This window comes from Solanum dulcamara, chromosome 9 (genome assembly GCF_947179165.1).
Source record: "Solanum dulcamara chromosome 9, daSolDulc1.2, whole genome shotgun sequence".
NCBI classification, from domain to species: domain Eukaryota; kingdom Viridiplantae; phylum Streptophyta; class Magnoliopsida; order Solanales; family Solanaceae; genus Solanum; species Solanum dulcamara.
In genome coordinates, this window is record NC_077245.1 from 66685238 (window position 1) to 66703726 (window position 18489).

The following is an 18489-nucleotide window of genomic DNA, read 5'->3' on the forward strand; positions in this document are numbered from 1 at the left end:
CTATAACTACGAATTGTAATTAGCAAACCATAGCTATGAAGCATAATTAAGGTATTTTTGAGTGGATATATGCGAAAACTCCCCCCCCCCCCCCAAAAAAAAAAGACAGGAAGAAAAAGAATTTTAAAAATATATATAGAAAAATATCCTTATTATCAATATTTTGATCCAAAAATACCTTCGTTATTACTTAATGAATCAAAAATATTATTTTTAAAATATATTTTTGTTATTTATTTTACCTAGTTTAAAAACATTGTCGACTATTTTCCGTTTTTAATATGATAAATAGACATACAAATATATAGGATACAGAGGTTGTCACTGCCATCTGCCATCGCCAAGTGCCAACTATTTTTTTTTTCATAATTTTGCACTCTCCCAAATTCCAGACCGACCCCAATAAATAGAGGTTTTGGTTACAGGGGTTTACGCGACCCAACCCGACCCGACCTGACCCGTCCCGTCCCGTTTTCCATTCTTCTCCGGCCGGTGACCTCTCCTCCCTCTCCAAAATGGTCGGCTTCCACGTTCGCCGACTGTCCCATCGCCTCACTCGCTCTTCTCTCTCCTCCCTTCTTCTTCATGATTCTGCTACTGTATGTGCATATTTTATTCAAAAAGTTATGTGTTCTTTGTGTGCATATTTTTTATTTACTTGGTTGATTTCTAAAGAGTTTCTATTTTCAATGTAGGCGGCGCATGTATCATTATTGAAAGTGGGTTCTAGGAGTTACAACAACACCGCAGCGAAGAATCAAATTAGGGGTTTGTTTCCATCCAATTGTTCAAATGGTATGTCTCATATGAGCTTCATTTGCATCTGGAGTTGAGTTAATTTTAGTAAAGTTACAGCCTTTTTGTATTTTGATATTGGTTTTTGCCTCTGAACCCCGAGGATGTGGCCTAGTGGTCAATAACTGGTGTTGAGAGCAGTCTCATGTTCAAACCCCATATGCGTGCAAACTGGCTGGGACACTGGTTATAAAATAAAAATAAAAATAAAAATTAGTTTATGTATATGTTGAATTATGTGAAGCAAAACAATAGTGGTTGAGAAATTGTCAATGAAAGCCAATTTAGGTGCAGAATGAAGCGTTAGGTTATTGATGCCAATTTATATTGTACTACTCCTTCCGTTTCAATTTATTTGTCCTATTTTACCTTTTAGTCCATTTGAAAAAGAATGTGTCTTTTCCTTTGGTGACAACTCTTTGATTCCAATTTTCCGCATGACATGTTTAAGACACTTTGGTACATTTGACATATTTTTAGTTTAAGACCACAAAATTCAAAAGTCATTCTACTTTCTGAAACTCTGTGCCAAGTCAAAATAGGACAAATAAAATAGAGGGAGTAATATTTTTCATGTTAGTGTGTGTTGGAGGGTCTCACATTATAGCCTTATATTGTAGCTTGGCTTGTTTGCGAATTAAGTAAATTACAGCATTTTGGTATCTTGTTTTTTGGTTCTTAGGCGAAGTAGAGATACTTATGATATTTTGAGGATGGTTAAATTTTATTAACAGAGGACAAGGATTGTGCCAGAAAATTATATACAACTCCAGCTCCTTTAAATTACTGTAGGAAGCTGAGAAAATCTATCATCATGTCCGCGGAAGTGACATCTTCTAGTTTACTCCAAAAAGCCAAAAAAGTAATACAATTATGCTTCAGTGTACGAGTGTTCTCATATTTGTTTTCGAAAAATCTTTGCTTTTACAGAAGAAGAGATACTTTTATTAATAATGGCGTCTGATAGATACATAATTACAAAAGTACTAAATGCAAAACTCAAGGAGCCAATGAATTTAAAAATAGATTTGCTTTACTTACATCCCAATATTTACACCAAAAAAGAAAGGTCCAAAAAGCATTTTGTTTTTAGTTCAGAGACTATCATTGAGCTTCTTTCAAGCATATTGCATTCCTTTCTTTCCATGATGTCCAAAATATACAAGATGGTGTTGCTTGCCATATCTCTTTTCTTTGTTTCTTCTCCACCTTCAGTTTTCCTAGTAGGTTTTGTCCGTATGAAGTGTTGTTACCTATCTTATACCATTTTGAGATAGGAATACACAAGGCAAATCAAGTGCTTGGGAATATGACATATTAATGTTGTCACACTAAGGCCTCATTTGTTTGCATTTAATGGAGGTCTGAATCTTAATCATTCAGATTCAGCCCATTAAGTGCGTTTGATTTTTAGGTCTAAATCTGAACCATTCAGATTCAGCCCATTAAGTGCGTTTGATTTTTAGGTCTAAATCTGAACCATTCAGATTCAGCCCATTAAGTTGATTTGTTTCTTCTTTTAAAAAGCCTTTTAATGAATCTGAAAAGATCTGAATTAATCAGATCAGATTTGAATGAATCAGGTCTGTAGGAGATTCTTTACAACATTCAGACTTATTAAATATGACCATAAAAAAGTAATGCGACGCCCGCCCGCCTCGCCTCTTTGCTCTTTTCACGACTTTGCTCTCACTGCCAAAAAAATTCTTCCTCTCTTTATCAATCAAACACCAATTTTTTCCTCTTGAATCGGTAAGTTTTCATAATTTTTACAAATATTTTTTTGATATTAACAATTTTTATGGGATATATTGATGTTTGTCAAGAACTTTTGTTGCAATAATATTTTTGGTGTATTGATGTGTATCAAGTTTTTGAGTGAAAAAAATACTAGCTATGATTTAAAACAATAACTATGTATATGCATATTTGAGGTTTCTTATTAGAATTTGATCTTAGGCCATTAATTTTATTGATACTCTTTGATCATCAAATTCACTTGTCAAATTACGCTAGATATATCATCGTTGTTGAACTATGTACATACTTGAGGTGTTTTATTAAAATTTTGATTTAGGCCACTAATTTTATTGACACTTTGAATGGTCAAACCCACTATGAGATTACGCTAGATATATTATTATTGTTGAACTATGTATATACTTTAGGCCTTTTATTAGAAGTTTATTTTAGGCCACTAATTTTATTAATCTCCCAATACATGTGAATCAGAGAGTAGTAAAAAGAAGAAATATCAAAACATACTACAGCTAGATTAGTTTTTGCTTCTATATTCTAAATATGAAGATTTTTTTCTTCGTTTTTGATCTTTTGAATCATCTTGATTCTCTTTGTTTAGTTATTTGTTGTTGCATCTGTTCATATGTTATATTTGTTATATTTTATATTTCAACTATGGAACAATCTAGTGAAAATTCAAGAGTGATTTGGAAGAATTTGGAGGTTGATAAAACTTTTTTAGAAAATTATATCCAAGAAATATTCTTAAAGGGGAGACTTGGAAGTAGTTTGAAGCCAAACTCATAGAATAAGGTTAAAATAGCTCTGATAACCTATCATGACTTTATTGTTACCCAAAATAGATGAAGAATCGTTATGATTATCTAAAAAAAATAACAAGATTGGTTGTCATTAACTTTATGTATGATCCAACAACCAATACTATTCTGATGTCTAATAGTGAGTGGGATGAGTACATAAATGTTAGTATTATTTAATAAATTTTTTCTTCATTTTATTTTTTAAAAATGTTTAATTTCATATGCACATTCAGATATTAAAAGCAAACAGTCTTAATCATTCAGTGTTCCGATCTAGAATCCATATCTTAATATTCAGATCTAGACATCTAAATCTTAATGCACATCTTAATATTTAGATGCGTATTCAGATTCAGACGTCTGAATCTTAATGGAAACAAATGAGGCCTAAAAAAACCTCCAATTCGTATGGCTTATCTCATAGAGAGAAGGAAAGTGAAATCTCCATGTTTGAATTGACAAGATGACAAGAGAAAGCGAATGGCATTAGTTGATGCTAATACTAATGATTTGCACTTTTGATCATTGTGACAAATGTTTGTTTTGGAAGTATGAAAGAGTTTCATTTAAAAGGCTTGCGTAAAGAAAGGTTATGCTATTGCTCTTGATTTTACCCTTCTTTCCTCTTAAAATCAGAAATATAGAGGATTAATCTTCTCAAGCAGCTTCTTTCACCAAATATATTAAAAGAGTTAATACTTTTATCTTTTCCTTTCTCTAATCTCACATAGTTCTAATCCTTAAATGATGATAATTCTTACCAAATAGGAAGTTTAAAAGGAGTTCGAGTTCATAATACTGGTGCTTTAAGGGGAAAGTTCCCAATCTGAAATATAATGGAGTATTCTTAGTGATTGGATTTCGGTTTGGCTAGTAGACTAACCTGTATTATTTAGAACATTATGTTTAAGTTCATTGAAATTTTGAGTAACTTGCAACTGTTTGAACCTGGTAATATATACATGAGAGCACTAAGGAAGTGTGAAGCCATTTTTATAATAGAATTCCATCCCTGCTAGAAATAAAAACTGAGTTTACAGTGAACCAAGCAAAATACTAGGAATTCTGTTTCCTCTAAGCTACTTTCTTTACACCAAAAGTAGAACAACAAAATACAACTCATCTTGAATTTTTGGAGACAAGTGTGATTGTTGTAAAAAGTTCTTGCATTTCTCTCCTGCCGTACTGTCCACCATAAACGAGCAGGTACCATTCTCCACCAGCTCAAGTTTTACTGCAGCTCCATTATAGTTTCAGTAGTGGAGCATTTCACTAGTGGTAGCTGGCATTACCCAACTAAGGCCCACAATGCTAAGAGTTACCTAGCTGGTTAGGGATAGGGCAGTGGAGGAAAAGAGTATTACTTTCCAAAGCAGAACCACATAGAGGACATATGGAGCATAGCTGAAATCCTCCCTTTTTTTTAGATTTTTCTGAGTTAAACAAGCTTGTCTTGCAGTCCATGAGAAACAGACCACTTTGAAAGTAGTATTGACTTTGCTAATAAACCTCCATGGCCAAACTACCTGTGATTTTCTTGTCCCTCACTTTTTGTTACTACATGTTGTTTCTTATGCTTCGGCTATCACATTATTTTGCTACTGCTGCTGTTCCTTTTCGCTGAATCCTATGTAATGTTTTTCTATTATTTGCTATGCCTTCTTTACTTCTGTACATTCTTTTTTCATTTTATGTGATACTTGAGTATCTTTCGAAAACAGTCTCTCTACCTCCACGAGGTAGGAGTAAGGTCCCCGTACACTCTACCCTCCCAGACAATACATCCAGACCCCACCTGTGGGATTTCAGTGGGTATGTTGTTATTGTTGTTGGCCAACTAACTGTGATCTGCCCTGTGTTGGATAGGGAAAGATAAGTTGATTTAATGGTAAAGATGCCATTTCTACAGCTCTTCCAGAAAAGTGAAACTCTTCATCTTTAAAACCTTGGAAAGTTTCCATACTTCGTGAAAAGTTCCACAGCTCTTTCAAGCTACCAGTCATGAGTAACATTCCCTCCATGTTGACCCCACGATTTTTCTAGCTTGGCTTCAGGTAGTGTGGCTATGCTATAGGAAAAAAGTCTTTGAGAAGGCCATGCTCAAGCCAGTTATCACTCCAGAAAAGAGTCTTCCTACCATTTCCTATCCTTATGGTAGTGTTGTTAGATAGAGAGTTCCAATGGAATTTTATGGCTTTCCATACCCCCATCCCATATGGACTATTGACAATTTTAGAGCACCATATGGCCATCCTGTCCATATTTGTCATGAATAACCCGTCTCCACAGCATTGGATTCCATATTGTATTTCCATAGCCGCTTCATTAGTAAGCTTTGATTGTGGTTCTTGAGGTCCCTGATTCCCAGTCCCCAACTCCTTTTACTAGTGAGAGTGCTCCAGTTAACTAAGTGAAGGGCTTTCTTGTCTTTATTACCTTGCCAAATAAATTAGTCCTTGTATTATGGGTTAATCTGTGCTCGTTATGTTATCCAACTTACTAAAAAGAACATTTAATTTGTGTGATACAAACCTTTATCTTTGGTCAATGGTGTGCCTAAACTATATTTATAACTTTTGATGAACAATAACTTTTGATGAACAGAACAATTTCTTTGGAAATCCATAATGTACTCTCACTCAGGGCTAATGTAGCACATATTGGTCTAAACAACTAGAAAAAGGCTTGGTACTTTGGAATAGGATGCAATAATAGCAGTTGAAGTTAAAAAATAATTATGATTGGGATTTTTTCCCGTTTTGTTTATGCAAGAATTGCAATATTAACAAAAAGAGCATTGGGAAATGCAAATGTTAAGATGAATATGTGTGAATATGACATTAGACAAGATTTGAAATCACATCTGATAGAAGGTGCAAGTAATGCATAGAGGATAAACTGTGTCACGACCTGAACCGGGTGTGATGGCACTTGTCCTAACCTACCAAGACAAGTTAGCCTAAACCAACAGAATGCGGAAAAACTATGCGGAAATACTAAATAGATTAAATAAACAAAAGTAGAAGTCTTAAATAAACTTGAATAACCCCCAACATCTGGTTGTCGCGTGTACAAGCAACTAGTAAATACGAAATGAAAGATAAATACAGTCTCAAATGTGTTTGTATCTCAAGTAGAATAAAGCATAAGTAAAAGGGACAAGGGAGATTGCCGGACGTCAATCAACTACCTCTCAGGTCACCTCGAAGCCTCAGAGGATAAAGAATGACTCAAACTCACTGTCCGGGCTCAGAACCTATACAAGTGTAGAAGCAAATATTAAGTACCAAACAACACGGTACTCAACAAGCCAACTAATAAAAACTAGGCAAATCTAATAGAATTCAAAAACTCCTTCATCCCAACAGAACCTCCATAATTACAACCTACACAGAAAATTAGCCCAACCTAGAGTTCACAATACACAGTTCAAATAAGTTCCACAATCACAGTTAAGTCATCACAAGACAGAAGTCACAAGTATCACGCGGATCATACACAAAAGTCAATACACCACATAAATATACAAGGATTCTCATACACAAACAATAACTGAGCATCAGTCACATTCACTGGCAATGACCTCGGCATCTCTCTCGCGACCTCGGCATCACACTCTCACCAGAAATGAATTCGGCAATAAATCTCATCGAAAATGACCTCGACATCACACACTCTCGCCGGCAATGACCTCGACATCACACTCTCGTCGAAAATGACCTCGACATCATACTCTCGCCGGAAATGACCTCGACATCACACTCTCGCCGGAAATGACCTCGGCATCACACACTCTTTTCGGCAATGACCTCGGCATCACACACTCTTTCCGGCAATGACCTCGGCATCACATCATATTCGTCACATCGCAGTGTTTAAGAACAAAATGCAATCGGCATATTCACATAATAATGAGGAATGACAAATTCAAGAAGTTCACAATCACAATGAAGCTATCAAAGCATTTCATCAAATACTCATCCATATCAAGATTGAGGCATTTCACACTTTCCCATCACAAGATTAGCACACATTGCCTTTTTGTTAACCCCGTCTATTAATTTAGGTTAATTCATGTAAGAAAATAAACCACAACCTCATTCCTATTACTCCCCAACACACATAAGAAAGGAAACTCAAAAATTCTACAAGATTTAACGGAGTTTTAGAAGTTCGCTTGCTTTAATCAAATCACAATCAATCAACCACTTGAGCCTTCCTCTTTCGAACAGTATTCAAAACACCACAATATAATCAAATAATGATTCACAATAAGATTTCGGAACTAACGACACCAAATTCACAAAATTCGGACAAAAGAGTCAAAATGACTCAAAAGTCTGATTCCGAAAACGAGGTTCAAATCTAAAAGCTTTTGCATGAAAATGTTCCTCAAGGCATTTGGAATCCATTAGTGAAAACCATTTCAAAAAAGGAGTTGAATTCAACTAATAATCACCATTTTTCATTTGAAAACTCAAGTTCTTGAAAACTTCAAATTTGCCAATCAAAATCTCAATTGTTGATGTTAAAATCACATTTGATAATGGGGAATTGAAGTTTTAGGGTCAAAGACACTTACCCAATCGATTCACCGCAAAAATCCTTTCAAAATTCGCCCCAAGTGGTTTTTCCAAAACTCAAAATAGTGAAAGTGGGGTGAAATCCCAAAACCAGTCCCAAAACCTCTCTGATGTTGCGATTGTGACCCACCGTTTGCAAAAGCGAACCCCGCAAAAAGCTAGGCCCTCGCGAAAGTGAAGGGTCTTTGCTTAAGAGGAGGTCGCGATAGCGATCACAACTTCAAGCCGACCCATCACAAAAGCAAAAGGTCTTTGCTAAAGTGGAGGTCGCAAAAGCGACACTCCCTTCACGATAGTGAGGGCACCAGAACACAGCACAACACAACGTTCAAGTATTCACCGAATAGACCTTTTGGATTCGTTCGGAACTCCGTTCACACAAACCATATATGCTACCTCACTAAATTCGTTGTTCCAGACTCAATGAAACCGTCGGAATTCAAATTTGAGATCTCCTTAATTCGAAATTCATTTAGTCGCAACTAAACTAAACTTTAGGCTCACAAACACCAAATCAAGCTCGAGACCTCTGAAAATTCAACCAAGATCTCATCTAGGCCTAAAATTACCCCCGGATCCAACAGAATCGTCGGAAATCCGATCCGAGCTTTCAAACTCTGGATGTTGACCAAAGTCAACTCTAAGACCAAAATCTCAATAATTTCCAACTTAGGACCTTAAATCCACGATACAATCCCAAATCTTATTTCGACGACTCTTGTAAATCAATTTCCACGTTCCAAAGCTGATGGAATCGATAGAATTCCATTTTGAGACTCAAAATTTTGAAAGACACCAAAAACCACTATTTCACAACTTAAGCTTCATAAAACTCAAAACTTTCAAAAATCACTACCTTTCAAGAGATTTTGAAGACCATCATCGTAAACTGATCAAACACGATTTAGGACAACTATCAAGAGGGGTAAAACAGTCAATTTACAAAAAAAAATTAAAATGATCCACCATTAAAAATCATGTTTGTCCTTAAACGTAAAGTAAAGGAAAGTACTTGAAGCCTCAAAAAGCTAGGGATATCTGGCACGCATGTCAGCCTCCGTCTCCTAAGTCGCTTATCCGACTGAACGGTTTTTCCACTACACCTTTACTGAAGCAATATCCTTGGTGCTAAGCTTACGGACCTGCCTATAGGCTCCTCCTCAAATGTCAGATGTGGACCCAACTCCACTAAATTAAGTGAAATCACATGGGACTCATCCGAAACATACTTCCAGAGCATGGATACATGAAATACAGGATGCACAACTGATAAGATAGGTGGCAAGGCCAACTGATCGACCACCTCTCCAACTCGCCCCAAAATCTCAAATGAGCCAATGAATCGAGGGCTGAGCTTACCCTTCTTCCTAAACCGCATCACGCCCTTCATGGGCGACACTTGGAGTCATACATGATCACCCTCCATAAACTCTAAGGTTGAACTGTTCGATCTGCATAACTCTTCTGTCGACTCTAGGCTGTCAACAATCTACCTTGAATCATACGGACCTCCATGGCATCTCTGAGCAAGTTTGTATCTAAGGAGTCCATCTCAGTTAGAGTCAAACCACCAAATCGGAGATCACACCATCTGCTATACAACGCCTCAAATGGGGCCATCTGAATATTAGAATGATAACTGTTTTTGTAGGCAAACTCTGCTAAAGGCAAATGTTGATCCCATCTAGCGCAAAAGTTAATCACATAGGCTCAAGCATGTCCTCTAACACCTGAATTGTCCGCTCAGACTAGCCATCGGTCTGAGGGTGGAAAACTGTACTCATATCTAATCGAGTATCCAAACCATGCTGTAAAGCCCTCCAAAAGTGAGAAGTGAACAATGAACCTCGATCAGAGACGATGGAATAGACACCCCATGAAGTCGGACTATCTGACCGATGTAAAGCTGGGCTAACTTCTCAGCCATATACTTCCTCAAACTGAAATAAAATGGGCAAACTTGGTTTTTGGGAATTTTCATGAAATGACAATTTTACCCCTCCCGGTAGTTGCCTCGAGTCGTATTTGATCAGTTTACGATGATGGCTTTTGGAAATCTCTTGAAAAGTTGTGATTTTTGAAAGTTTTGAGTTTTAAGTTGTGAAATAGTGGTTTTTGGTGCCTTTCGGAGTTATGAGTTTCGGAATGGAATTCCATCAACTTCAGAATGTGGAAATTGTTCTAGGAGAGTCGTCAAAATCAGATTTGGGGTTGTATCGTGGATTTAAGGTCCTAAGTTGAAAATTGTTGAGATTTTGGCCTTAGAGTTGACTTTGGTCAACATCCAGAGTTCGGATGCTCGGATCGGACTTTCGACAATTCCATTGGATCCAGGGGTGATTTTAGGCCTTGGTTGAATTTTCAGAGGTCCCGAGCTTGATTTGGTGTCTGTGAGCCTAAAGTTTAGTTTAGTTGCACCAGGAAATGCAAATGTTGATGAATATAACATTAGACAAGATTTGAAATCACATCTGATAGAAGGTGCAAGTAACGCATAGAAGATAAACTGAGAGAAGGTTTGGTCATGTTTTATGTAGACAGCCAAATGCTGTGATCCTTGGATGTGACAGTATAGTGATTGAAGGTGATAAAATGAGACGAGATAGACTTGAAATCACATGGCGGAAAATTGTATTAGATAGAAGATTTACAACCTCGCGGAAGTTATGATGACTTGATTAAGAATATAACAGATAGCCCAATGGATTCATACTGCACTACCAGTTTGTGCAGATTGAGGTATAGCTATTACTGATACACTTACATTAGGTCTTCTATTTCCAAGAGTCTTTTATTTGGTTAGAATTGCATATCAGCATAGGATCAAATGTGAAATTTACCTCTACTTTTCACAAAATTCCACCGTTTGAGTATTGGAATGAAATTAGCTTTAGTATAGCAGAATGAATATAGAGGTTCATATACGTGAAGTTTGGATTGAGGCAAAGTTATTGTTGCATTCCGGAACTGTCATTGTCCTCTTCACCTAAATATCAAACCCATTTCCTAGTGTTTCATTGCTCAAGAGAATGTGGAAGTTTGAACTGAAGTGGCAACGACAGGCCACAGAGAACTATTAAAGCAAGTGGCCATTGGTAATAATTAAAGTAACATGATTTTCCATAGCCATCTTGTATAGCAACCACTTGATGCTATTTTGTGATAAAAAATCCTACCTCGGTTTTGGTTCATTGTCGAAGGTATGCAAAAAGTGTAGTAGGTGCTCGCTCAAGTTTGAATTTTGGTTGGTGAACCGAGCCTGATATTTTGATGTAGATCGGTTGAGGGGAAAATACATTATCCAATAAGCTTTAGAGGTGGAGACAACTAATTTCTCGCGTATACAAAATTAATAATAAAATATGCAGTGTGATAAGCTTGACATGTATGTTCTCCTATGCATAGATTTGACAGAAACTCAAGTTGCATAATATTCATGGGTCTAATGTAATATTTCATTTTCTAAACTACTTGTTTTCTCGTTGAATGCATTGCAGCCACATCACCCTGCACCCCAGGGACATCATATGGACCCTTGCCGAGATACCAAATTTTTTTGGGCCTGGTCAGTAGCTTTGCAAGATAATGTAATACTTGAAAAGTTTCTAGAAATTATTGATTGTGAGACTCTTTCGTACCCCATCCCATTGGATTTTGTTTCTTTTCCATTGTTTTCATTCTAAGAAACAATTTTTTAAATCTGAAACTCACATCATTCTCCTTTTGTTTTACCTGAACTTTTGTTCATTGTCTCAGAGGCATAAAGAATATTGCACTACTACAGAGAAGGAGGAAAAGCAAACGTAAGTTATGTATGAATTGTTAACATTATTTTCTTTTCTTTTACCAGTTGCTTTCTCTTTGAACTAGGAAACCTTGGATTTCTTTACTCAGGAGATGCTGCTATGTTGCTAACGATGCTTATCTAAAAAAAAAAGATGTGTTGCTAATAATTGTTGACCTAACTGTATTGATCAACATCTCAATTTTCAAGGGCAACTTCTAACTGCTATGTAGCAGAGCAGTTTTCGTGGCATATAAATTGATTGAAAATGTGAAGTTATTTTGATAAGGATTAGGACCTTGAATTTGCTTCTTGGGGAAGGGGATCCATGCAATGAACTTGGATTTTCAAGGTCAACTAGGGATGGTTTGGCAAATTTCTTGATTATATTATATTTTGATTGTTCTTTTTTGAGTTTCCTTTAATAATACAATTGATGTACAAATGGTTTGATCCATTTAGTATTTGTTCTAGCCTAGTTAAAATTGATAACCATTAGGTTTGTTTGTACTTACTAGTAATTTTGCTTATTAATTTGACTTTACTTTCTGTAGAAGTTGTATAAAAAGGCATATCATATCATAACCCAAGGATGTGGCTTGACAGTCAATAAAAAGTGAAAACCATGGGAGACCAGGGTTCAAACCCCGATAGTGACAAAAAGACTTTAGGTGATTTTTCCCTATGTGAGCCTTGGTAGTGACAAAAAGACTTTAGGTGATTTTTCCGTATGCTTGGTGGACAAAGTTACCCGGTACTTGTACAGGTGGGAGGTACTAGACACCCAATGCAATTGTTGAGGTGCCTGTAAGTTAGTCCATACACCGTCATAGAAAAGGGTCATGTGATAATATTGAAATACATTTTTTTGGAGAAGGTACAAAATACAAATAGAATGGACAGCACAATTTTAACGATTTGTGCGTAAACTATGCCCTTCTCTAAATCAAGTCCTATTCGAGGTTGGTCCAAATATGCATTGATGCAAATCCAAATTCTGACATTTCTAACATAATCAGATCAAAGCTGATGCCCTGATATATCTGATGTTTTCTTCTCTTAGCTACTTTCATGGAACATATTTACACGTGCTCCTCCTAATCTAGATTTGTGAGTTCCCAAAAACTTCCCTGGAGATTGGGCAAATATATTATGTTTTCTGCATCTTATGATCTTTGTATACACCCTGTGTTTTCTCTGTCAGACAATATACATTGTTTCACAGAGATACTTCGTCAGTAGTTGAATAGCCTTTTAAGTACATGGTTAATTTGATCTTGGATTGCAGTCCAATCTCTTGTTGCATTTGTTGCATAATTTCATCTCCAATATGGCTGGTGGCGTGCCACAAGATTATACATATCTGCCTTTGTTCTCCTCAAACTTTTTCATGTTCTCTCTTTGCACAGAATATCTGTAGCATTTGTTGACAAGGATGGAGAAGAGAAGCATATCAAGGTCCCTGTTGGAATGTCTTTGTTAGAAGCTGCACATGAGAATGACATTGAGCTTGAAGGTTAGCTTTGTTGAGGCATGCTAAATCTTATATGCTGATTCAATATATTGGCATCCTTAACCAGTTTAGGCTAGATTTTTAGGATGATATAGGACCTTTATGAATCTGATGGCTGCTTGCAATTAGTATGCCTTTATTGGGCTGATATTCTGATCAAACTTTTCCACCTCACAATCATTTCTTATCTGAAAAACATAGAGTAATTAATTCAATAGTATAATAATCTAAGTTCACATTTTGAGTCTTGGAGTACATGAGGGAAGACCCTGAGTTTATTCAAAGTTAATTAAAGAAGAATCTGAACTCAAAGCAATTCAAAAGGAATACGGGGGAGCACTGCAAGTATTCTCGTCTTCATATTAAAGATATTGATCAAGTGGTGATAGTGATGGTGTGTGAAAGTTGGTAATGAATCTTGAGACATCGTCTAGAGAGGCAATGCCGCAAAACTAGCTGGATACTGGCATGGCCCAATGGTGGTAGTTGAGCGTATTGGACACGTACTAACATTCTTTTCAAATTATGGTGTAATCTTTCGATTTCAGTATTACCTTTAGATAATTAATATGAGCCTCATTTACATAGGTCTTGTTAACATGACTGAGTGACCATCTCCGGCTCCCTACAGTTAGGATTGTATACCAAAAATGTTTTTGGTGTTACTGGTGGAATTTACATTTCTTAGCATATCTAACTTTCGGTGCCTTGTCAGCTGTTAAGTTTAACCAAACAAAATTGACTTTGATGCAGGAGCATGTGAAGGGTCACTTGCCTGTTCCACATGTCATGTGATAGTTATGGTATGTAATCATATGATTAGGACAATGCCATAAACCCCTTCTTCACCTAAATCTTAGACGTTTCAAGAATCCATTTGAATGTTGTAATCATTTAACTGAGCTACATTTGTTAGCTGAACTTTGACGACTCTGGACAGGATGTGGACTACTACAACAAGCTAGAAGATCCAACAGATGAAGAGAATGACATGTTGGATCTTGCTTTTGGCCTCACAGAGACGTAGGTCCCTTCTATTCATATTATCTTTCAGTTTACCGTAATATTCTCAAGCTTCTCAAATATTGTGCATACGTTATCTGCAGGTCTCGTCTAGGTTGTCAAGTAATTGCAAAACCTGAACTTGATGGAATTCGGGTAGCTCTTCCTGCAGCCACGAGAAACTTTGCTGTTGATGGCTTTAAACCGAAACCACATTAGAGAATCTCTTAACATGGATATAAGATTACTCATGGGTATCCGCCAAAAACCTAACCAGTTTTGTAGGCCTCTTACAAGTGAGTGTATAATAATACCGCTAGGGTGAGTATGGTTATCTCATATTATGCTGGAAATTGTTGCTAAAGTCAGCTGTTGTTTAGGCATTTAGTCAAAAGGATTGATTGATTATTTTATTAATAATATCTTAAGGCTCAGCTCCTCTTTTGATAGTGTATCGTTTCACTAGGTTTGCATTTTTTGAATTTGGTTTAACATTTGTGTCAAATCAACATTAAAGATGTCTTATCTTCATTTCAAGTATATGCTTCAATCCACAACTCATGTATTATGTTTTTTTTGAGTTATGATCGGCATCTGGTGCCTGCCTTGAACAAACGCACCCTTCTCATCTTACCTTTAATCTTATATGCAATTCAAAGCATTTAAAATACAAGAAAACATTCTTTTCGAAACTCGAAAAAAAATTATTCTGAAAACATTTCGCATGTTTAAACTTTATTACTCAAAAATGTGATAAAACTCATATGAATAATTTGAATTGACATGTGCATTTAAGAGGCAGTTTCAACCGTAAAAGGCAATTCTGATTCAATAGGTGAAAGAATGGAGTAATTTTTATTCAAAAATAATGACATTAAAGTTAATAGGTGTAAAGCCCCAAAAGAATTAGCCGTAAATCCACCACTTTCTTCACCCCAACCCCCTTTCTCCAATCCTGTCCTTTATTTCTATCAGGCTCATCTAACAAGCAACCTAAGCTACAATCAAAAAAGATAAGTTCCTAGTTAAGTAAATAAATAAATAAAGTTTTATATTTGTGCTTAAATAACTTTCAAATAACAAAAGTTCTATATAGGTATCCGTGCTTAAATAACGTTTTTGAATAAATTTTAAAATAACTTATATATTTTCCTAAAAAAACACTATTTCCACCTGTCCTTTCTTTCTATCAGGCTTATCTAGCAAGCTAATCTGATGCTATAGCCAAAAGAAGATAAGTCCTAGTAAAATAAAGACGAAATGGTCTGATGGACCATTGTATTTGTATGAATTTGTATTCTAGACCCTCTTACTCAACATTTTGTCAACTGAACTCTTGAACCCATTAATACAAATTATTTTAAACTCTTTTCTCATCTAATTGGTGTGTATGTGATCCAACCGCTTACACATGTAATTAACATAAGAAATTAATTATTAAAAAAAAAATTAAAGATGTCACTTTTGCAAATTCTGGAAATTATTTAAATAGTCATGTTCTTTAATCTGCATAGTTGCTCACAACTTGAGCACCAAATTAATATCAAATAGATGAAATTCGTCTCTATTTGACTTGAAATTTCAACTACAAATTCAACGAGCTCCAATTACAATTTTGAATTAATTTCACAAATTCGTAACACTCATTTGTTGTACTTCTAGCTTTTGCAAGCTTATCAGTGGAGCTTTTAAATTTTTCAATACCCACAATTATCCTCTACGTTAATCCATACCCACACCTCTTTTTTGAATCCAACTAACACAAACAATGATCTCAATATTTTTAAAATCTAAAAATTTTAAAAGAGTGGGAGTAGAAAAAACAGATTCGGGGAAGAGTTTTAATTTTTTGCAAAAGAGGAGAGTGGAATAAAGAAGATGAAAAAGAAAAAGAGAGGGTGTTGTACGGTCCATCCCCATTTTTCAAAGTTAATAAATGTTGCATCTCACCTTTTTGTTAATTCAACAAATGCAATTGCAAATTACCAACTTTCCTCTTTTCTGAATGGCCCAAGAAAATGTGGGCAAAATTTGTTGCAATTTGTTGAAAGTTGGCACCAGTCATTTTTTGTACACAGAAGAAAAATTGACACTTTTCATCTCTATAAATTAAGAGTTTTAGTTCGTTTGTAATACACACCAGAGAGAAAAAGAAAAACTATAGAGAGCTGTGAGGTATAGCACATACTATATAAGAAAATAATTTTTGAAGAAAAATAAGTGTGAGCGATATTTTTAGTAAGGTGGAAAATCAAAAGTGCATTGTGGTCACTGTGAATACTGTACTCGTGTCTACTCAATGTAAAATTTCTTACTATAGCGATATCAATTGCTGGGCCGTGGTTTTTTTCCTTATTTAAAAGGATTTTCACATAAAATTCTTGGTGTCCTTATTTTTCCAACGTTATTTCCACTATTTTGAACATATATATTTTTGTGTTAGTCCACATTTTTTCAACAAACTGGTATCAGAGAGTTTTTTCACAATCTATATTTTTGGGAAAACGATGAAAGCTAAACAAGTAGAATGGTTACTTTGAATGAAGTTAATTATGTCATTTGGAAGGGCAAAAAAGAAGGTTTGCTCTATGTTAAGAATTTTTGTCAACCCGTTTTTATCACTATAAAACCTGAAAATAAAACAGATGAAGAGTGAAAGCTGTTGCGTTTACAAATTTGTGGATTTATTAGGCAATTAATTGACGATAATGTGTTGAACTATATTTCTGAAGAGACACATGCTCGAACCCTATAAGAGCACTTTGAAAACTTGTATGCTCGGAAGACTAGGAACAAAAAAATATTTTTAAATAAAATAAAGTTGAGTTTAAAATATCATGATGGTTCTCTAATGATATATCACCTGAATAAATTTCACACCTAAATAAATTTTAGAGGATCATGAACTAGTTGTTTACTATGTGCATTAAATTTGACAAATAAATTTAAGGCTTTCTTCTACTTAGTTCCCTATCAGACTCTTGGAAAATATTTAGAACTTCATTATCAAATTTTACTTCGGATGGTATGGTCTCTATGGATTTCACCAAGCACATTGTCTTGAACGAAGAGAGGAGAAGAAAACTCAAGATTCTTCTTCATCTGATGTTCTGGTGACTAACCCTAAGGGAAGAAATAAGAATCATAGTTCTCAGAATAAAGAACATAATAGAAGAAAATCCAGATGCAGACTTTAGGATATTGAGTGCTATCATTGTGGCATAAAAGGGCACATAAAAAGGTTTTGTCGAAAGTTGAAGAGGAAGAACAAAGACAAAGAGGAAAATAAAAAAGATGACAATGAAGATTTCGTAGCCGCCATTACCACCGAAGATCTTGTTACAATTCTTGATGCGAATTTGATAAATATTGCTTGTGATGAGTCAAGTTAGGTTGTGGACACTGATGCCGCATCTAAGTGACATTAAGAAATGATTTTTTTTCTCTTACTATACTCTTGGTGACTTTGGAACCTTGAGTATGGGTAATGAGACCATATCTAGGATGGTTGGTGTTGGTATAATTTGTTTGGAAACTAGTGGTTGAACTAAACTAGTTTTCAACGGTGTAAAACATGCACCTGATGTTTGTCTACATCTTATTTCTGTTTGTGTTCTAGATGATGAAGGATATGTTAGTACCAATGTTAGAGGAACATGGAAACTCATTAAGAGTCCCTTGGTTGTGGCTTGTGTTAACAAATGTCGTGGTCTATATTGGACTACGGCTTCTACTTGTGCCAATATGGTGAATGCAGTTGAGAGCGATATCTCTTCAATGTTATGGCACAAAAGGCCTAGCCACATCAGTGAGAAAGGACTTAATGTTATAGCCAAGAGAAAATTATTGTCAGATTTTCAAAGTGCTAAATTACAAAAATGTGAGCATTGCTTCACTGAAAACAAAATAGTGTCTCTTTAAGTCTAGCCCTCCTTTAAGAAAGACAGAGTTGCTTGAGTTAGTGAACTCTGATTTATGTTTTCCAATGAAGACAAGGACTCTGGGTGGTGCACTTTACTCAAAAAAAATTTGGGTCTATATCTTGAGGACTAAAGACCAAGGCTAGGTGTCTTTAAGCAGTTTAAGACTTCAGTTGAAAGAGAAACTGGAAAAAAGCTAAAATTTATTTGTACTGATAACGGTGGTGAATATTGTGGACCGTTTGACAAATACTTCAAGCATCAAGGTATTTGACACCAAAAGACTCCTCATAAGACTCCTCAGCTTAATGAGTTGGCAGAGAGGATGAAT

General features: G+C 35.6%; 1 protein-coding gene across 2 annotated transcripts; it reads left to right on the top strand.

The window, feature by feature from the left end:
- Positions 1-330: 330 nt before the first annotated feature.
- On the top strand, positions 331-14809 carry LOC129904140 (adrenodoxin-like protein 2, mitochondrial). Of its 2 annotated transcripts, none has more exons than XM_055979677.1 (8): positions 331-599; positions 696-795; positions 11437-11504; positions 11696-11742; positions 13133-13239; positions 13990-14039; positions 14153-14259; positions 14343-14809. In XM_055979677.1, exons 1-8 carry the CDS (start codon positions 516-518, stop codon positions 14455-14457), a joined length of 678 nt encoding a protein of 225 aa, XP_055835652.1. In that variant the 5' UTR covers positions 331-515; the 3' UTR covers positions 14458-14809. The 2 variants fall into 2 exon arrangements, with proteins under 2 accessions (XP_055835652.1, XP_055835653.1); XM_055979678.1 differs by having other exon boundaries at positions 14177-14259.
- The last annotated feature ends 3680 nt before the right edge of the window (positions 14810-18489 follow it).